This window comes from Neltuma alba, unplaced genomic scaffold, assembly GCF_004799145.2.
Source record: "Neltuma alba isolate B1F8T4 unplaced genomic scaffold, ASM479914v2 tig00004856_pilon, whole genome shotgun sequence".
NCBI lineage: Eukaryota > Viridiplantae > Streptophyta > Magnoliopsida > Fabales > Fabaceae > Neltuma > Neltuma alba.
This window is the reverse complement of record NW_021633882.1, coordinates 229,367-251,609: the sequence shown is the minus strand read 5'-3', so window position 1 is coordinate 251,609 and position 22,243 is coordinate 229,367. Positions and strand designations below refer to the sequence as shown.

General features: G+C 35.1%; 1 protein-coding gene across 1 annotated transcript; it reads left to right on the top strand.

Annotated features, from left to right (window-relative positions):
- The first annotated feature begins 14,501 nt into the window (after nt 1–14,501).
- On the top strand, nt 14,502–22,012 carry LOC114745888 (putative disease resistance protein At3g14460). The gene is made up of 3 exons (XM_028934061.1): nt 14,502–17,659; nt 19,250–19,313; nt 21,734–22,012. Exons 1-3 carry the CDS (start codon nt 14,502–14,504, stop codon nt 22,010–22,012), a joined length of 3,501 nt encoding a protein of 1,166 aa, XP_028789894.1.
- The last annotated feature ends 231 nt before the right edge of the window (nt 22,013–22,243 follow it).

The window sequence follows — 22,243 nt, the reverse complement described above, 5'->3', positions numbered from 1 at the left end:
TAACTAAGGACATACTACAAGAATCATGGCAATAAGTCCTCTTTTATCAAGTATTACCTTCCATACATTACAAGCAACATCCTTACTTAATGGGTATCACTTTATGAATAAACTCAATGTTTATTCAGTTCCAGTCTCAATGTTTATCAATTTCAATATGACAAATGTATACAATCTCAAACAAGAAATGATAAACCAAAAATTTGATTTCATTGCTCATACCTCAACTAGTCAAATGAAGGACGAAGTCCCATGTGAGGTACATGTGAAACGAAAACATTCGGTTTCAACCCTTTCGTCAAAGGATCAGCTAGCATATCATTTGTACTGATGCGTTCAACCGAAACTTGGCCATCCTGAACTCTTTCTTTTAGCCATAGGAATTTAAGTTCGACAAATTTGCTTCGACTTTTATTCCTTTTGTTATTTGCTATGGCCACCGCAGCTGCGTTATCACAGTACATTCTTATTGGCCTACAGATTGAGTCCACAATCTTGAACCCAGCAATGAAATTCTTTATCTAGATTGCTTGTGAACTTGTCTCAAAACATGCAATGTACTCAGCATCACCAGTAGAAGGAGCTGTTAGCGTTTGCTTTGCACTTTTCCATGATATAGCTCCTCCTGCTAATAGGAAGATGTAACCGGTTGTAGATTTATTTGTATCCACACATCCTCCAAGATCTGAATCTGAGTACCCAATTACTTCCAAATTGTCTGTTCTTCTATATGTGAGCATGTAGTGTTTAGTACCTTGTAGGTATCTGAACACCTTCTTTGCAGCTGTCCAATGTGCTTCCCCAGGATCACTTTGATATCTCCCCAACATACCCACAGCAAAAGCGATGTCAGGTCTTGTACAAACCTGTGTATACATCAAGCTTCCTACTGCTGAGGCATATGGGACCTTTTCCATATGTCTTCTTTCAAGCTCGATTTTGGGACATTGATCTGAACTAAATTTATCTTCCTTTTCAATAGGAGCTATGTTAGATGAACAATTTTTTATTCTAAATCGTTCAAGAATCTTGCTAATGTAAGCTTCTTGAGATAAGCCTACAAGACCCTGGGTTCTATCTCTATGAATCTTTATGCCAATGACATAAGATGCCTCACCCATGTCTTTTATGTCAAAACTCTTGAATAGAAACTGTTTCACCTCACGCAATAGTCCCAGATCATTTGTAGCAAGCAAAATGTCATCTACATACAAAATCAAGAATATGATCTTGCTCCCACTAGCCTTGTGGTATATATAGTCATCCATGATGTTCTCAACAAAACCAAATGATGTGATCACTTCATGGAACTTTAAGTACCACTGCCGTGAAGCCTGTTTTAGACCATATATTGATTTCTTTAGCTTGCATACCAACTGCTCTTTACCTTCTGCAACGAATCCCTTAGGTTGTTTCATATAGACTTCTTCCTCCAATTCACCATTGAGGAATGCAGTCTTCACATCCATTTGGTGCAACTCTAGATTAAAATACGCAATCAATGCCATGATGATGCGGAATGAATCTTTCTTGGATACAGGTGAAAAAGTTTCCCTGTAGTCGATTCCTTCCACTTGTGTGAAATCCTTAGCAACCAACCTAGCCTTGTATCTATCAATGTTGCCTTGTGAGTCCCTTTTGGTTTTGTAAACCCATTTATAGCCAATGGCCTTAAACCCACTAGGCAACTCTACAAGCTCCCAAACATGATTGTTTGCCATGGAATTGATTTCATCAATCATAGCATCATGCCATAATTTAGAGTTCGCAGTCTTCATGGCCTGAGTAAACGTCAACGGATCATTTTCAACATTTACATCACAGTCAATTTCAGCAAAGTACACTATGTAGTCATTAGGTAATGCCGGTCTTCTTTCTCTAGTTGACCTCCTTAATTCAACCTCTTGGGTTGATTCAAGCTGCTGACTAGGAACATCCTCTATCACATTTTGTGGAGGTTCCACTTGTGTGACAGTTTGATTAGCTTGTATGTGTTGCTCTTGTCTAGCATTGTCAACTTGAGCTCCAGGATTTACATCATGTTCAATGTCAACTCCAACAGTGGGAGAGTCATTAACTATTGATGGTCCCTCATAATTGGTGTTAGTGGTTTGCTCTATGTGATTGTCTTGTGAACAATCACTCCCACTAATCACATCATTCTCAAGAAATTTGGCATTCCTAGATTCTACAAATCTTTTAGAAGGTGGAGGATAATAAAACTTATAACCTTTTGACCTTTCTGCATAGCCTACAAATTAAGCTCTAATGGTCTTAGGGTCCAGTTTCTTTTCCTGTGGATTGTACACTCTTGCTTTAGCAGGACAACCCCATACCCTGAAATGATTTAAACTGGGTTTCCAACCTTTCTAGATTTCAAAGGATGTTTTGGACACTACCTTTGTTGGAACCCTGTCTAATATGTAAGTGGTTGTCTTGAGTGCTTCCTTCCACAAGGAAGTTGGAAGTTTGGAGCTACTCAGCATGCTCCTAACCATATCCAATAAGGTCCTATTTCTTCTTTCAGCTACACCATTCATGTCAGGTGAGCCAGGCATGGTATATTGGGCTACTATACCTTTCTCTTGAAGAAATTCAGCAAATGGACCAGGTGCTTGTCCTTCACTGGTGTACCTGCCATAATACTCACCACCTCGATCTGATCTCACAATCTTGATTGGTTTCCCAATCTATTTTTCTACTTCTGCTTTATATTCTTTAAAGGCATCTAGTGCCTCACTTTTATTATAAAGCATATTGACATACATGTATCATAAGTAATCATCAATAAAGGTGATAAAATATTTTTGACCATACGTAGTCAAGTCAGGGCAACAAATATCCGTGTGTATAATTTCTAGCAATTCAGAACTTCTCTTGGCCCCTTTATGTGACTTGTTGGTCTGCGTTCCTCTTATGCAGTCCACACAAGAATCAAACTCTGAATGGTCTAAAGATGGAAGAATTCCATCTTTACTTAACCTTTTGATTCTTTCACCGGAGATATGTCCCAATCTCCTATGCCACAGGCTAATAGAATTCTCATCAATGACACTTCTTTTAGTACCATGCGTAACAGAAAAAAATTGCGGAGAATCAAAAACAATTTTAAATAAACCATCAATCATAACTAAGTTCGCAATCAAAACAGAGTCTTCTGACAAAATCATAAATTTCTTAGAAAGAACTAAATAGTAATCAAATGGAATCAGTCTTGACATGGAAATCAAATTCCCCTTATAAGAGGGAACATAAAAAACTTCATAAAGGTCCAAAACGCGGTTATTTGAAAAAATTATGCGAAAAGTCCCAACAGCTTTCACAGGATCTCCTCTCCTACTGCCTGAAAGGACTATTTCCTCATTGGGATGTAGAGGCCTGCTGGTTAGAAAGCCCTGCATGGTAGTCGAAATGTGGATCATTGAACCAGTGTCAATCCACCAAGTGTCATTATTGACCCTAGAAAAATTAGATTCAAAAGTAACACACGATGAAAACATACCTCTCTTTTCTAGCCATGCCTTCCTCTTAAGACACTCATCCCTCATGTGTCCCTTTTTCTTATAGAAGAAGCATCTGGCATTCCTTTTGTTAACAGCTGAAATAGCAGGGATTTTCTTCTTTTTCTTTTCCTCCTTCTTTTCTTTCTTTCCCCTTCTGCTGTCAGCCTTGGAACTTTCTGCTAAATGAGCCTCCTTTTGTGCACCCCTTCCACTCATCAGCAATCTAGTCTCTTCTTGAACACACATGGACAGCAGTTTATCCACTGACCATTTCTCCTTATGTGTGTTGTACGAGACCTTGAAAGCATCATATTGAGCAGGAAGTGAGTTCAAGATCAATTGCACTAGGAACTGCTCGGTAGGTTCCATTTCAAAGGATTTCAACTGAGAGGCTAGGTCTCTCATTTTCATTATATGTTGCCTTACACCACCAATACCTGTAAGCCTCATGACACATAATTCAGACATGATGGCACCACCCATCTGTTTGTCTATTAGCTTGAACTGCTTGTGCAAGGCTTCCAGGTATCCTTTGGCTGTCTCATATTTAGGGATTGCTCCCCTAATGCTTCTAGTGATCCTTTGTTGTATAAGCAGAAGAGATAAGCGATTGCTCCGCTCCCATAATTCATACCTTTCTTTTGCCTCCTTATCATTTGAGGCATCATCTCGCCTAGGAGGCTTTTCATACCTCAAGGCATAATCCAAGTCCATACAACCGAGCTGCAGCAAAACATCATCTCTCCAATCAGCGTAGTTAGTGCTACCATCTAAGATGATTTTGTTGCTCACTTCAGTCATGATTCTAGGGGCAGCAATTGGAACTGCAAATTGGAAACAGACAAATGAACAAACAAACAATTGGGAATCTCTTAATATACTTCAATTGAGAAAAGTTGCTTCAACTATGCGTTTTGTTAATATACTTCAATTGAAGCTGTTATCGAAAGGAGATAGTTGGTCATTATTTAGCAAATATGCATTCCATGATGGAAATGTTCTTTGTGCAAACACCGACCTTGAAGAAGTCGGTAGAAAAATCTGTAAAAAAATGCAAAGGGCTGCCTTTGGCTTTGAAAGCCATTGGGAATCTCTTATACATAAAATCATCTCATGAGAATTGGAATGGCATTTTGAAAAGCGAGATATGGGAGGAAAAAAGTGATAGCGAGATTCTCCCTGTTTTGAGATTGAATTATTGCTACCTCCCCTCTAATCTCAAAAGATGCTTGACTTATTGTTCAATATTTCCCAAAAATTATGCTTTTGATATAGAGCATTTAATTCAGTTGTGGATGGCAGAAAATTTTCTAACGTGTGCTTATCAAAGCAAAGATGGGAGAGAAGTAGGAGAACAATTCTTTCATGACCTATTATTGAGGTCACTTTTTCAACGATCACTAGTAGATGATACTCGTTTTGTAATGCATGATCTTATTAATGATATGGCAAAAGTTGAATATGGAAAGTTTTGCCATAGGTTGGAATTAGATGATATAAATAAGTTGACAGAAAGGACCCGCCATATTTCATTTTTGAGAAATTATGTTAATACATCCAAATGATTTGAGGTTATATATATATAGGGCTAATAAATTGCGCACTTTCTTGCCTTTGTCAATGCAAGCTCATAGAAGTACAAGCTGTAACTTCATTCTTCACTTTATATCTAGCAAGTTCACTCACAATTTGCCATCCAAGTTCACTTGCATGCAAGTTTTATCTCTATCTGATCATTTTATCACGCAGTTACCTGATTCAATAGGAAACCTCAAAGATCTTCGTTATTTGGACTTATCAGGAACTAAAATAAGGAAACTGTCTGATTCAATATGTCAACTTCATCATTTGCAAACGCTAAAGTTGTGGCGTTGTTGTCTTTTGGAAAAGTTGCCAATGGATTTTCATAAACTCATGAATCTACATCATATTGATTTTCATGAAACTCAGGTGAGGGAGATGCCAAAGCAATTGGATAAATTGAAAAATTTTCAAGTACTGTCATCATTTATTCTAGACAAATCTGGAGAGACTAACATCAAAAATTTAGAAGGACTTAATCTTCGTGGATCATTTTCCATCTCGGGATTGCAGAATGTGGCTTCTCCCTTGACTGCTTCAAGGGTCAATTTGAGAAGCAAGATACACCTAAAGGAGTTAACGTTAGAATGGTGCATACACAACAAAAAATTACCACATGACAAGGATGTGTTAGTGAACTTCCAACCACATAAAATTTTAAGAAAAGCTATTATTTATCAACTATGGTGGTATCGAGTTTCCAAATTGGCTTATAGATCATTCGTTGTCCAATTTAGTGTCCCTAGAGCTAAGGCATTGCAAATACTGTATATCCTTCCCATCAATTGGCCTCTTTCCATCTCTCAAGTCACTGTCAATTATAGGGTTTCATAGTATAGTAGCTATTGGTCTAGAATTTTGTGGAAGTAGCTCTAATGCTTCATCCCTAGAGATCTTGAGGTTTGGAGATATGAAGAGCTAGGAGGAATGGAAGTGTGAAATTTTGTCAGTAACTTTCCCTCATCTTCAAGAGTTGAGTATCAAAAGTTGTCCCAAATTGAAAGGGCAACTTCCTCAACAACTTTCTTTGCTAAGGATGCTGGTAATTTCCAATTGTAAGAAGCTTTTGTCTTCCATTCCACAGGATCCATCTCTAGATAAATTGGTTCTAAGAAATTGAGGAAATGAGCAGTTAGAAAGTCTTCCATCATCGCTAAAAGTCCTTGACATTTCTAGAGGCTTCAAAAATTTATTATCAGTTGACAAAATTAAAAGCGTCATTGCCAATTGTAACCTCGAAGAGTTGAAGTTTTCTGATTGTCCCCACCTAGAATTCCTGTTGTGCTATTTTCATAACTTCATTCTTGAGATGGAGGTAAGAGGGAGTTGTGACTCTCTCAAATCTTTTCCTCTAGATTTATTTCCCAAGCTTCAATCATTGAGATTGATTGACTATAATAATCTTGAAATGATATCTATTTCAGAGGGAAACCATTGTTCTCTAGCAAACTTGTGGATACGAAAGTGTCCTAGATTTGGACATTTTCCTAAAGGAGGGTTTTCATCCCCCAAACTAGTGTTATATATGTTACATCAAAGAATTGAAAAATTTGAAATCACTACCAGAGAAGATGCGCATTTGCTTTCCCTCCCTCATATATCTCGTAATAAGATGTTGCCCACAAGTGGAATCATTTTTAGAGGATGGTTTCCTATCAAATCTCTAATATCTTGATGCCTTGGAATGCCCGAAACTTGTAGCCACTCGAATGGGGTGGCATCTGAGTAGCCTTACTTCGCTGCGTCACTTAGGGATTGGAGATGCAGATGACGAGTCTCTTCTTGATACTGGACTACTTCCACCTACTATTACTAGTCTTTCGTTCCGTAACTACCCAAATCTTAGATCATTGGAACACAAAGGTCTTTACCACTTATCCTCTTTGGAAGGATTGGGATTCCGTGGCTACCCTAAACACCAGCACTTTCCAAAGGAGGGTTTGCTCAATTCCCTTTGTATGCTACGGGTTATTGGCTGTCCCTTGCTCAAAAAGAAGATCCAAAGACAAAATGGAAAATATTGGGCAATTATTTCTCATATCCCTTTTTGTAGCATTGATGATGATGGAGTAGCATTTTTAAGCGACCTTCTCACTCATGAAGGCATTAGTTTTCCCACTAATGCTATCCATTCCACATTCGCTCGTTAGGTATATATTCACTCCTTTTTTAAAGTTTCAAGTCATGAACATAATTTTCTTTCTTTTGCCTATGCGTTTAAGATTGAAAGATTTGCCAGATTATCTGAATTTCAAATCATAAAAACTCAGCTTTATTCGTTTGCTGCGCAAGTGCTGCGCATCGTGGTGGTTCCCAGCTTTTCAATATTAATTCATGCTTATTTTGTTGGAATTCTACGTCGTAAATATATATATATATATATATATATATCCTTATGTTTGCACTGATTTATTCTTAGATTTGCTTGTTTATATGAAATTTTTATTTTTGTAGATATTAATGATATCAAAGCTGCATAAAATGAACATAATCTCTTTAAGTAAGAAGCTCCTTTACACTTCAAATTCTAATCAGGAATCATGAGTATTATTTTGCTGTTGCACTTTGAATTCTAATTAGGAATCATGAGTATTATTTTGTTGTTTGTTGTTGTTTTTACTTCAAATTGTTAAACATGGCCAATGCTACATCTATTCTTATTAGGTGTCTATTCTGTTTCTTTCCTTTTTTTTTTTTAAATTTTGAATGTTGAGTAACGGAAGAAGATCTCAACTTACTTTTGAAAGTTTCTTTAAAAAGTGAGAATTGTCAAAGGAAATAACTATCAATATAAAATGCTTGTTTCTATTTTCAGTGTAAAGCCTTGTACGAAATTGAAGAGGGGAAAAGTGATTGCAATGTGTTATTACTTTTATCATTTGTCTTATAAAATAGGGCAAGGAGTATTTCCACTTCCCTTCCCCTTCATTTCCATCCACTTCTCATCTCAATTGTAAGATTGAAATTTCAATAGTTTGATTTCATATTTATAAAATTATAAATAAACTGTTAAATTTTTAATAAATAAATGAAATAAAATAAAACTAATAAAGTTTAGCCAGAATAATTCAAAAAATACTAAAAATTATTTTCTAAAAAATAAAATATAAACTGTTAAACTTTTAATCTTAATGGTTGAGATGGGAAGTAGACGGAAATGGAGAGTAAGGAAAGTGGAGAGACTCTTTACCTAGCATTTTTGCGATGAATTAAAGATTCCTTTACATTACCTAACAGTGATATTAGATTAATTTGGTAGTTTATGGTTTAGTAGATGAACCAACATGAAATTGATGAGTTGGACAGATGGACTACGTATTGACTACTTTTATATTCAAATCTACCCCAGGGGCGTCGATGTCATGTGTGCGCGTTTGTATTTTGAAAGGTGAAAACTTAGCATCTAAAATATGGGTGCTTTATGTCAAATGACACTTACTGTGGCATTTCTATGGTCAATAGTCGCAGACTGACTTTTGCGATGAATGCATATATGAATTTGATGCCAAAGTTATCAGCAAAGTTGCGTGATCTTCCTATTAGGCCATGTTTTGTTGTAATGCTGGCATTTGCAGAGCCTCTAATCCCAGTATGATAGTAGCTATACACCTTTGAAGTTGCCATTGATAGTGAATGAAATCTATATGGGTTGTTTGATTTCCTTATTCACCGCATGATTGGTTTTGGCTTGGCCATTTTCTATTTCCTTCTGTATACGTGGCTTGCTATCGAAGCTGAAAATTGAACTTGGTAGAGAAGAAAGGAGGTGTCTATCTAATTATTATCGTTAATCTTACTAAAATAAAATAACGGCTTGATTTAGTCTTTTGAATGTATACTTAAAGATCATCTTCTGTGAAATAAATTCAATGTGTGGTTCAAATTTTTTAAACCCTTCAAAAGCTTCTTCATTAAGAATTCTAGCATTTTAAGGTGGGCTCATTGTGAGAACAACAAGCCAAGCCGTTCTACTCATAGCTATTTGTTTAATCTTCTATCATTTTTCATTAATCTATAACTTATTGATTGCTAGTGGCATTTTTACTTTACAATGAAAGATGAGTTCTTCATTCAACAGAAGAATATGTAGAGAACATAATTGCTCAAACTGGACTTAAGAAGCCATCAAACACAACACTGAAAAAAGTGGCTAATGAGCTTTTCCAAGAATTTCAAAGCACAAGACTCGACATATCTCAACCCCCTTTTAAGAAAGCCCATAGATGATTAGTGTGTAAATAGGAGTCCTGGGTGTACTGCTAATTCTTACAACTTGGACATATACGTCACATATCCAATATTTGGTAGGCTTGGACTAGAGTGTCTTGAGAAAAGAATTGTGAAAAGGGCATGTCTGGATTGAGGAGAATGGGAGAGAAAATTTGATTTAAATATTTTCCCAACTTCAAATCTATCTCAAATCTTTCTTTCTTCTTCGTTCTTCTTGACTCAAGCATACCATTAAGTCGATATTTTTACAAGTTCAAATCAACATGACATTTTTCTTCCAAAATCCAGATCTGAAGCTTATCCTTGTGGGAATTTGGTTAGTTCTTGAGTATGTGTGTTGGAAAGATAGAGAATGGTAATAATTTATTTTTGAAGACCATGGATTGCAAGCATGCAAAATGTGAGGAATCTTGATAACTTAAAGTTCATTTGTTAGTTATTAAAACACTATATAAAGAATCCACAAAATGAACTTACTGCGTTTTAAATTCCTTGCATTGTGAAATCCCATTGAAAAAGTCCTGAGGGCATTACAAACAGAGACTGATTTGTTTTTCTCTTTGACAGGCTCTTATATCGTGTCCACTGAACATCAGAGACTCTTCTCCTCATATTGTCCAATTGCTAAGGAAGGTACCACTTTTTCCCTGTCACTCTTAACATCATGAGCAAGATAGCACATCTAACTGCTCAACGTTCATTCCTAAGTACAACTCCCATGAAATTGATTGCCAAGAAATCGGTATGCTTTCAGTGCTGCTCAAAACCTATCTTCTTCACATTCTGAGATTCTGTTAGTCTTTTAAAAGTTGAGTTTTTTTTTGTAGATATTGTAAGATAATAACTTCGCTTCTTTTTTGAGTAAAACTCTAGTTGTTTGGGGTTGCACTAGGATTTAATGGCATCGCTGCGTTGTAGATAGTTTACTGGTGTCATGGTTATGGATTGTCAAATCTTGATTCCCTTCTTCATCAAACTGTGATTACTTACCATGGATAGAGATTCTCTTGTTTTATACTCCTCTCGTCTTTAATATACGACATATTTAACTAATTTTATTAGATTAAAAAAATTAAGTAAGTTAATTAATTATAAGAAATATGACATGTTTTTCCTAAAATACCATAATCATCTTCCTTAATATCCTGTCTCCTTCTTCTACTTGATTATGGTTGAGGGAATATCTATAAGAGTAATTTAAAAAAAATTAATAATTATGAAAAATAGGTCTTATATTTATGACCAAAATTAACTCAATAATTACATCTATATTAAAGACCGGAGGAGTACTTGAGAGATGAATATATGACTTTGAAATTTGTGTCCAAATTTTTACATGGCGAGTGATTTTCTTACCTCATTTAGAAAACAATATTTTATTGATTTCAACTTTGCTGAAGAACTGTGTTAGAAATGAGATATTCACAGCATTCAGCTATGTATATAGACATGCGATTCTAGCAGAATTCTTCAAGACTATGGCATTAATAGACCAAGTGATTCATTCAAAGTAGAGTAATTAGTTGTTTTAAACGACTTAGCTTTAAGAAACTTCAACCAAAATTTGCCTAAATTCTCATTCAACCAAGTCAATCGATGGGTACGTGTTTATACTAACAAATTGCGGCGATGACTGAGAGAATTTTACCGTATTGTATTTGGGTATGAATTCCTCCTTATTAGGAGCATTGTCAAGCTTCCTTGGGAACAAGAAGGGGGAGTTGTTAAACTTTGAAAAGGTTAAAATGAAATAGCAGTTTTGACAATGTGTGAGATGAAGACTTCAACTTATTTTATTTTCTGTAAAGTGATAAAATTCCAATATAAGCCCCCAAAAAAAAAAAACATCAGAGATTTTGATTATTAAGAGTTTTCTGTTCTGTTGCCTTTTCCCATCTCATGATAGTTCTAGGGATTTATTTGAGACCACAATGACCTCCTTATTTGAAAGTAATATTTAAGATATCCAAATAAGAACAAGCCTCATTGAACCTGAATGACTTGTCTAACTGCCCTTAATTGAAATCTTTCTTGTTTTTCCCCCCACGATGACTCGCCTTGCTTTGAAAATCAATTACAATTGCACTACTTCTTAACCACAATATCTTCATATTTGACATTTATTTAATATAAGAAATATCAAATATTCATTTCATTAATATAAAATAAAACATATTTTCTGCCAACCAAATAAAAAAAATTTAATAATATATTTCAATAAAATTTTAACTTAAAATTTTCAACTCACACATTTTAAATTAAAGATTAGTATGACGGTATTTAATTGCAAAGTCATAATTTCAATTTGTTGATTAAATTTATTGAGTCAACATTTTTCTAACAAAACTAATCATGTTAATATTAAGGTATTGAAAATTTGTTTTTAAAATTTTTTTAAGAAATTAAACTGAAACTTGATTCAAACATAGATAACCAAACTTATATGTTCGCCTGAAAATATATAATTTTAGCCTATAAGATGTTATGAATCTCCGTTGAGTTGTCTATCAAAATGCACGATGCATGGTTTAGGCCTTGACCACAATAATAATTAATACCCAGTCTAAACACATAATGTCAAATAAATTAAACAATGAAATGAATAAATTTGGTAATTAGATGTTCCGTTTTTCTTTTGTTTCCAGAAGTGCGATGTTAGAAATGGAACTTAAAAGTCTTCATTTTGATCGATATTAAGGGGTGTTTGGCTATCTCCCCAAACTATGGTTTGGATCTCCAAACCATGGTTTGGAAAAAAATTTGCCAAACACCCTTCAAAAATCTCAAACTATGGTTTTGGAGGAAACCATGGTTTTGTCCCCCAAAACCTTGGTTTCAGATAAAGCGACGAAGGAGCTACTTCTGCTTGAAATAATTGAACATTGGTGGTGGGCCCGTGGTGTGGTTCTTTAATTTTGTGAAAAAGAAATTATGGGATTTCTTCATTTTTAAAATCTTTAAGAAATAATCATATTTTTTGTTGGCAAAATAAATTATTTTACAAAAAACATATTTACTTATTTTATTAATATATATACGTTTTAATTTTTTAATTTATATTATTTATGTCTTATTTATTATGTTGCCAAAATATATATTATCAACAAATTTATTACTTCAAGTAAACATATATTATGAAATATATCTTATATGTAATTATCATTTAAATTTATGTCCTTTTTAGTAATTTCAACATATAAAAAAGCACTTCTGACAATAACTATTCAAACACTCTCACTTTATCAGAATCACTTTTTCAGAAAATATATTCTCTCAAAATCTATTCTCTAGAAGCTATTCTCCAAACCATGTTTAGCTTCATCCAAACACCCCCGAAATCGTTGCAATCTAAACGCAGTCTTTATTTTGAGCCATTTCCCCCCCCATAAAGTCTTCGTTTTGACCTTGAGCACAAAAATAATTAGTGCACAGTATAAACGCACAATGTCATGATTCTGATTAACCAACTAATCACTTTATAGTTCTCCAATCCTTAATATAAGATCTAATGAACTAATTTAAGTAGATTAAGAATATTAGTTAAATTAGTTAATATCATATATTTTTCTAAAATACCCCTAAGTATCTCCCTTAATTTTCTCTCTTCCTTTTTCCTACTTGATTATTATTGGGAGGACATTAATAAGATTAATTTAGTAAAAATTGATAAACTTATGAAATAAGTCTTACATATAAGACCAGTATCAATTCTCCAATTAGATCTTATATTAAGGATCAGAAAAATAATATTTATTCAAAGTGACATTATACATAACTTAAAAATATTATAATTTATTTTTCAAGCAAGAGAGATCATATAACTATGTAACTCTTTTTTTTTAAATAAATATTTATCAATAATTTATGGAAAGATATATCAAATTGAATCATAATGTTTTTATACATAAATTCATGTATAAAAGTAATGTGTAACATTCTTATAGACAATTAAGAGTACACATAAATAAGCCAGGGCCTTGCCCGATATCTAGCTTGAAGGATAAGCTGCAGCCCTCTTCCCTAACCTTGCCCAGTAAGTTTTGAGAATTCAACTTATCTAGAATTTTTTAAGTGAAAAATTACACTCTTATAAAAAATACATATTCTCTATTTTAACTACTTATAATCCTTTTTTTATTTGTAAAAAAAAAAAAAAGGACTCACACACTAATATCTCTTGCTATAAAAATGAATCACAGTTCCACTATTTCTGGGCCACAATTCCACGATTCGCAGTCGTTTTGACCTTGGGAACAATAATAATTAATGCACAGTCTAAACATATTTCATAATGTCAAGGAAATAAAGTAATGGGATGACTCTTGTGGTTAGATTTTTAATTCCTTTGACCTAAAGTTAGATGTTAGGTGTTCTACGACTTAGAAGTGGGAACTTGAAAGTGTTCATTTTGACGGTTATGGCTGAAAGCCGACCGCATTTTCTCGCCACGCTCACCAAACCCACAAAGTCACGCACTCCTTGCATTGCAATAGCCTTTCCAACTTCTGCATTTTCATCTCGTTCTTTTCGTTTTGCATTTGCACAAGCTCAACATCTTCATCTATGGCGGGAGCTTTGGTTGGCGGTGCTTTTCTTTCTGCTTTTCTTCAGGTGGCTTTCGATCGGCTGGCTTCTCGGGATTTTCTGGGCTTCTTCAAAAAACAAAAATTGAACCAGACGTTGCTCAATAAGTTGAAGATCGTACTGTTATCCATCGATGCTGTGGTTGACGATGCAGAGCAAAAGCAGATCACTAATCCGAAGGTGAAGGACTGGATTGATTTGGTTAAAGATGCCGTGTTCGACGCTGAGGATGTCTTGGATGAGATTGATTATGAAATGTGCAAGCGCAAGCTGGAAGCTGAACAAAAGAGTCGAACTAGTGCTATTGGCAAGGTACGAAACTTCTTTAATGCTTCTGTTAGTTCATTTGAGAAGAATGTTGAATTCAGGATGGAAAAAGTCCTCGAAAATCTAGAATATCTTGCATCTCAAAGGGACATACTAAGATTGAATGAACGTGATAGCGGTGCTGGATTGAGAAGTGCTATATCAAATAGATTGCCAACTACATCTTTAGTGGATGAAAATGGAACATACGGCAGGGATGATGACAAAGAAACCATCATTAAATGGCTTCTGTCAGAAAAGTATAACAACCAACTATCTGTGATTTCTATTGTGGGTATGGGTGGTTTGGGTAAAACTACTCTTGCCCAGCTTGTTTATAATGATGGTAGGGTGATGGATGGTTTCAACCTCAAAGTATGGGTGTGTGTCTCATATGAGTTTGATGTGTTGAGGGTAACAAGAACAATTTATGAGGCAATCACCGGATCTAAGGATGATACCAATGATTTAAATATGCTTCAAATTAAATTAAAACAACAACTAACTCAAAAGAGATTTCTCCTTGTTTTAGATGACGTATGGAATGAAAATTATATGTTGTGGGAAGCCTTGCAATCACCATTTAATCATGGGTCTCTAGGAAGCAAAATTCTTCTAACCACTCGCAGCAGAAAAGTTGCTTCAACCATGCGTTCTACTAAAATACTTCCATTGAAGCCCTTATCAGAAGGAGACAGTTGGTCATTATTCAGCAAATATGCATTCCATGATGGAAATGTTCTTTGTGCAAACCCTGACCTTGAAGAAATTGGTAGAAAAATCAGTGAAAAATGCAAAGGGTTGCCTTTAGCTCTGAAAGCCATTGGGAGTCTCTTATACACAGAATTATCTCATGAGCAATGGAATGGCATTTTGAATAGTGTGATATGGGAGGAAAAAAGTGATAGCACAATTCTCCCTGCTTTGAGATTGAGTTATTGCTACCTCCCCTCTCATCTTAAAAGATGCTTTGCTTATTGTTCAATATTTCCTAAAGATTATGACTTTGATAAGGAGCATTTAATTCAATTGTGGATGGCTGAAAATTTTCTTACATGTTCTCATCAAAGCAAAGATGCGAGAGAAGTAGCAGAACAATTTTTTCATGACCTATTGTTGAGGTCACTTTTTCAGCGTTCAATAGTGGATGAAACACGTTTTGTCATGCATGACCTTATTAATGATATGGCAAAAGTTGAATATGGAAAGTTTTGCCATAGGTTGGAGGTAGATGGTGTAAATAATTTGACAAAAATGACCCGCCATGTTTCATTTTTGAGAAATAATGTTGATCCATCCAAACGATTTGAGGTTATATACCTAGCTGATAAATTGCGCACATTCTTGCCTTTATCTATACAAGGTTGTAGTAGCACAAGCTATGCTTCTAACTCTAATCTTCACCTTATATCTCATAGGATTATTCATGATTTGTCATCCAAGTTTACTTGCATGCGAGTTTTATCTTTGTCAGATCACTTCATCATGCATTTGCCTGAGTCAGTGGGAAATCTCAAACATCTACGTTATCTGGACTTATCAGGAACTAAAATAAGGAAATTGCCTGATTCAATATGTCAACTTCATCATTTGCAAACACTAAAGCTGTGGCGTTGTCGTCGTTTGGAAATGTTGCCAATGGATCTCCATAAACTTTTGAATCTCCGTCACCTTGATTTTCGCGAAACTCAAGTAAGAGAGATGCCAAAGCAATTGGACAAATTGAAAAATCTTCAACTGCTATCATCATTTATTATGGACAAATTTGGAGAGACCAACATTAAACATTTAGGAGGACTTAATCTTCATGGATCAATTTCCATCTCGGAATTGCAGAATATATTCTCTCCTTCAACAGCTCATGCAGTCAATTTAAGAAGCAAGATAAACCTGAAGGAGTTGACATTAGAATGGTGCAAAGACAAAGAAAAATCACTACATGACAAGGATGTGCTAGAGAACTTTCAACCCCATAAAAATTTAAAAAAGCTATCAATTGGGAACTATGGTGGTATCGAGTTTCCTAATTGGCTTGCTGATCATTCGTTGTCTAATTTACTGTTCCTAGAACTAAGGCATTGCAAATACTGTAGATCCTTGCCATCAATTGGCCTCTTTCCATCTCTCAAGTCATTGTCAATTATAGGGTTTCATAGCATAGTAGCTATTGGTCCAGAATTTTGTGGAAATAGCTCTAATGCTTCATCCCTAGAAATCCTGAGGTTTGGAGATATGAAGGCCTGGGAAGAATGGAAATGTGAAATTTTGTCTCTTACATTCCCTCATCTTCAGGAGTTGAGTATAAAAAACTGTCCCAAATTGAAAGGGCAACTTCCTCAACAACTTCCTTCTCTAACGATGCTAGTAATTTACAATTGTGAGAAGCTTTTATCTTCAATTCCATGGGCTCCATCTCTTGATAAATTGGTCCTAAGAGATTGCGGAAATGAGCAGTTGGAATATCTTCCATCAACTCTAAAAGTCCTTGACATTTCTGGATGCTTTGGAAACTTATTAGCAGTTGACAAAATTAAGAATATCATTTCTAATTGTAGCCTTGAAGAGTTGAAGTTTTCTGACTGCCCCCACCTAGAATTCCCATTATACTATTGTCATAACTTCATTCTTGAAATGGAGATAAGAGGAAGCTGTGACTCTCTTAAGTCTTTTCCACTAGACTTATTCCCGAAGCTTCAATCATTGAAGTTGGTTGACTGTAATAATCTTGAAATGATATCTATTTCAGAAGGGTATCATTTTTCTCTTACAAGCTTGTACATACGAAAGTGTCCTAGATTTGTATATTTTCCTGAAGGAGGGTTTTTGGCTCCCAATCTAGAATTTTGTTGCATTGAAGAATTGGAGAATTTGAAATCGCTCCCTGAGAAGATGCACATTCTCTTTCCCTCCCTCGCATGTCTTTTAATAAAATGCTGCCCACAAGTGGAATCATTTCCAGAGGGAGGTTTCCCATCAAATCTCATATATCTTGAGGTCTTGGGGTGCCCAAAACTCATAGCCTCTCGTATGGGATGGCATCTAAGTAGCTCTACTTCGCTAGAATACTTTGGGGTTGGAGATGCAGATGATGAGTCCCTTCCTGATATTGGACTACTTCCACGTACTCTAACTTGCCTTGTTTTCCATAGCTGCCCAAATCTTAGATCGTTGCAACACAAAGGTCTTTGCCACTTATCCTCTTTGGAAATCTTGGGATTTTGTGGCTGTCCTCAACTCCAATACTTTCCAAAGGAGGGCTTGCCTAGTTCCCTTTGTCAACTACAGATTGTGGGCTGTCCCTTGCTAAAAAAGCAGATCCAAAAGCGTAAAGGAAAATTTTGGGCAAAGATTTCTCACATCCCTTTTGTTAGCATTGAAGAGGATGTAATCGAATCTTTAAGTGAGCTTCTCTCTCGTGAAGGCATCAGCTTTCGTTCTATCCCTTCACTCATTAGGTATATATTTGCTCCTTTAAAATTTCAAATCATGAACATATATTTCTTTCTTTTGGCCATGTCTCTTTAGATTTAATGTTTGCTTGATTATTTGAATTTCAAATCTTAAAAACTAAAAGCTTTCTTTGTCTGTTGTGCAAGTGCTGCACATCGTAGTGTTGCCGAACAATCCTGCGAACAGTGTGGTATTCTGTACCCCACCTCCCCCCAGGAAAAGGGGGGCAGGGTTGGGGGTTGTGTAGCAAGCAATTTGTTGCACAAAATGTAGATGCAGGTTCATGTAAGGAAGGGTATCTAAAGAATGTGACAAATTATTCATAATTCATTAATCATTCTTGTTATAGATTTCAAAGAATATATTTTTTCAAAATTTAATGTAAAATATTTTTTCCCGTATTTGTAAATACAATTAATAGCTCAGACTACCCAAAATGAACATTTCTTAACGCGAGTAGCTTTTTTTTTTTTTGTCATACATAAGTCTAATAAATATGGCATTAAGTGGTCTCATACCATGCACTAAGAGGAAAAGATCATTTTAAAATTTGATGAAAAAGAAATTATATCATTTACTTTCTGTATACAATCTTGCTGAATTATGGTGTGAAATCTTTTTAGTCATTGGCCAAAGTCAAATTTACTCAACTTTCGTATAGTCATGCATATTTTGTTAGAATTTCAAATCATAAAAATGTGTCTTTCTTTTTGCACCAATATATTTATAGATTTACTTGTTTATCGGGAAAATCCCACAAAAAGAAACTTGAAATTACTGAATCCCAAAAAAAGAATTTCCTTAAAAATGTGTTGTTATTTGCAAATCTAGAGTTGTCAGAACCTATTGAAGTATTGGAACCAAATGTAATTTAGAATTTAGTAATTTGAAACTTTTTTTTGTGGGATTCTTCCCTGTTTATTTGAAATTTTCATTTTTGTAGATATCAATGATACCAAAGCTGCAAAGACTGCATTAAATTATCATAATTTCTCTAAACATGCAGCTCCCCCCCCCCCAAAAAAAATCATGCAGTTTTAAATTTTAATTAGGAAACAATAGGTCCCATATCATGCATTAGAGAAGTTCGATTTAAAATTGAAGAAAAAGAACTAATATGATTTACTTATTATTATCTTGATGTGTCAAAATATGAACCTTTTTTTTTTTTTTTAAATTTTGCTAACAGCAGATGAAGAATGTAATTCTAATTCTTGGTTAAATTTAAGAACAATTTCGAGTTTGTAAAAGAGATTTAGTCCTTACGTATTGTGAATTCGTTTTAACCAAACTCAATTTGACTCAACTATATAATACAGAGAGTGATTATGATGTGGTTCATGAGCTTTGGTTGATGGAATTGGCCCAAACTAACTTGCTTTCCGTTGCTATTGAATTTGACAGTTGAGACAAGCAGGTTTCATGCTGCAACAACTACAAACTCCAGAGCCTGATCAGACTAAACTCTAGTGTGTAGAGCATATTCTTATTCAGATTACATTGATCTTTTACTTGCTGATTACCAATTATACTTCAGACATACTGTCTCTCATACAGAGTGTCTAACACAGCTTTTTGGATGGTCATATTGACAGAACATTGTCTGAAAGTGAGCATTTGATGATTGTATCGACCGCCAATTGTACGAGCTTCACAAAGGTACACTGTAACTGTCATACTTCTGTAATATTGGGAGTATAAGAAAGAGGGAAATTGTGGAAATGAAGGAAGAGCAGGGGAGAGATGAGGAAATTAGAAGATAGAAGAGAGAACAATGGGACGAGACAGAGATTGAGAATTGCAATTCTATTCAATTTTAGTACACTCATTTGATGTTTGTGTATTGGGGTGCATTTATAGGCAGGGGAATGAGGAATTAATAGTGGCTAGTTTGTCAACTAACTGAAGGTATTTCACCTGCCTTATCTACACTTATGTCAGAATTACAAACACATAACATACACATAATGCCAGTATTTTTTCCCGTTTTATTTCAAATCTTTTTAGTCATGCATTTTGTACTGTTTTTTTATAATTCTTTTGGGTGACGCCAAAGGGACAAGTCCAATACATAAACATGATACTATTAGTGTTGAAGCATAATATTCTTCTTGCATGTCCCTGCTCCCAGATCTTTCAAAAAGTTATGTTTACTTGTTAGTTAAAAACAAAATAAATCATGAATCCATGAATTCCATGCATTTTGAAATCCCAATGAAAAAATCTCAAGGGCATCGTGCAAACAGAAACTGATTCACTTTTCTTTCCTCTGACAAGCTCTCATATTGCGTCCGGTGAACATAAGATACTCTTCTCCTTATATTGTCCAATTTCTAATGAAGGCCCCTCCTTTTCCCTTAGCATCAGGAGCAAGATAGCACGTCCCTTGCTTAAAGATATATCATGATAGAGCGGGACAGCCCTCCAACTGCTCGGTGTTCATTCAGAAATACACCTCCCATGAAATTGATGGCCAAGAAGATGATGTGCTTTCAGTGCTGCTGAAAACCTACCTTCTTCACATTCTAAGTTTCTATCGGTCTTGCAGTATATGTTCTTTTAAAAGTTGAGTTTTTGGGTAGCTATTGTAAGCAATAACTTCCCTTCTTCCTTGAGTAAAATTCTAGCTGTTTGGGATTGCATTAGGGTGTCAAGGCCTTAAATGGCATCGCTGCTGTAGATAGCTTACTGCTGTCATCGTTACGGATAGTAAAAACCTGATTGCCTTCTTCGTTAAACTTGCAATTTGTGTGCAGATTTTTATATGCTGTGTCATTTTCATACTCCATCTCCTCTCTATCTTCAGGCATTTTTCTTGCATAAATTGTTTTCCATGAGAACTTTATTGTAAAAATAATATTTTATCGATTTCAACTTGGCTATGAAACTCCGTTACAAACGAGATATTCACGGCATTCAACTCTGTATACACACACACACACACACACCTGCAATTCTAGCAGAATGCAAGACTATAATATTAATAATGAAGTGATTTATTCAAAGCAGAGTAATTAGCTGTTTAAAACGATTTAGCACCTCCTCTTATATATTTATTTTTCATTTATAGCTTTGAGAAATTTCATTCAAAATTTGCCTAAATTCTCATTCACCTAAGTCAACCGGTGGGTATATGTCTATACTAGCATTTATTGATTCTGGTTTTCCACCATGACTGTGACAAACATTTTATTTGGGCATGAATTCCTCTTCTTATTAGTAGCACTCTCTAGCTTCCTTGGGAACATGAATATCGGAAGAAGGCATCAAACAATGACTTGGCTGGTGACCCTAATACTGGTTATGTTATCTTTGGTTCAAGTAAGATTTCTTAAGGCCTTAATGGATTTCATTCTAACAGTAAAATCTTTACCATCGAAGAGGTATAATCTAAGCCGTGGGAAGTGGAACAAGATGGTGGAATTGTTAAAATTTGAAAAGTTTAAAATGGAATAGCATTGTTCACAACGGATGAGATGGGGACTTTAACTGATTTTATTTTTTGTACAGTGAAAAAATAACAATATGAGGCCAATAAAGCTAGAGATTTTGTATATCAAGAATTACTTAATCACTAAATGCTAATGATGTATCCTTGAAGTCTGCAAGGACTTGTGATAGCATAATATCACATAATTATCTATTGAATAGGAGTTTCCTGTTCTATTCCATTTTCCCATCTCATGGTAGTCCTAGTAGATTTCAACTGTCGGTCATAACTGGGAATTTAGTTGAGACCACAATGACCAAGAACATCCTGCAAAGTAGCTCTGCTAGCACTGAGAACTAGCCGTTTTTCAACTTTGAAGAACTGTCTCCCAAGTGCCCCGTGCCTAATCCTCTGATTTATGTGTTGGACAGAACTTCAGTCCAGATTTGTCCATATACATTTTGCTCTCTTAATGGTCATTCGAGTGGGCCGAGCCTATTGGGGCAGCTCGTTTAAACTCTTTTAAATAAAAGGTCGGGCTTGTATTTTAGGAGGTTTAAAAAGAAATTAAGCTTAAAATGATTAACCTTATAGGGCTCAAAAATAAAAAAGCTGGCCTTATTGACAACTCTATTTGCTTTCATTGAAGAGCTTCTTGTGGGAAAGGAGAAGTATTTTTAAGGCCCAGAAGAGCATAAACATGAAGCAAGGAGTAATCCTTCAAATATTAAAGGTGCCCTTCAAAGCAAAAGCTCTTGATATTGAGCAGATTGTTAATGATGGCAATTCTGCATGTGATGATGCGGAAGTGGATTTCTTTATCGAAATCTACGCTAATGTAGAGGAACATGAAGCAAAACCAATAGCAATAGGTCTTGGACATGAAATCAGAAAAGTAGAATCCTCTGAAGAGCTTCAAGATCAATAAGTTATCAGGTTTATAATTGGGAAGAATAGTAAGCTGCAAGAGAGGATCTATGTCTGGTGAGTCCCTTGAGCTGGATTCAAATTCCAACAAAACAAAGTTTATAATTAAATAATATTTGACAATGTACATATTAGCATACCCTGACTTCTCTGCCTAAGCCTGTCACAAAAACAGGAGACCATTTGTTTTGTGTGCTTGTTGTCATGCATAATGGGTTAAATCTTAAAACCT

What these genes read in the sequence shown, in the direction of transcription:
- LOC114745888 (XM_028934061.1), top strand. Translation starts at nt 14,502, where the DNA reads ATGGGTGGTTTGGGTAAAACTACTCTTGCCCAGCTTGTTTATAATGAT. An exon ending in TCTATCCCTTCACTCATTAG is followed by an intron (nt 17,660 to 19,249) that starts GTATATATTTGC and finishes TCATATTGACAG; the next exon opens with AACATTGTCTGAAAGTGAGC. An exon ending in ATTGTACGAGCTTCACAAAG is followed by an intron (nt 19,314 to 21,733) that starts GTACACTGTAAC and finishes CTTTCATTGAAG; the next exon opens with AGCTTCTTGTGGGAAAGGAG.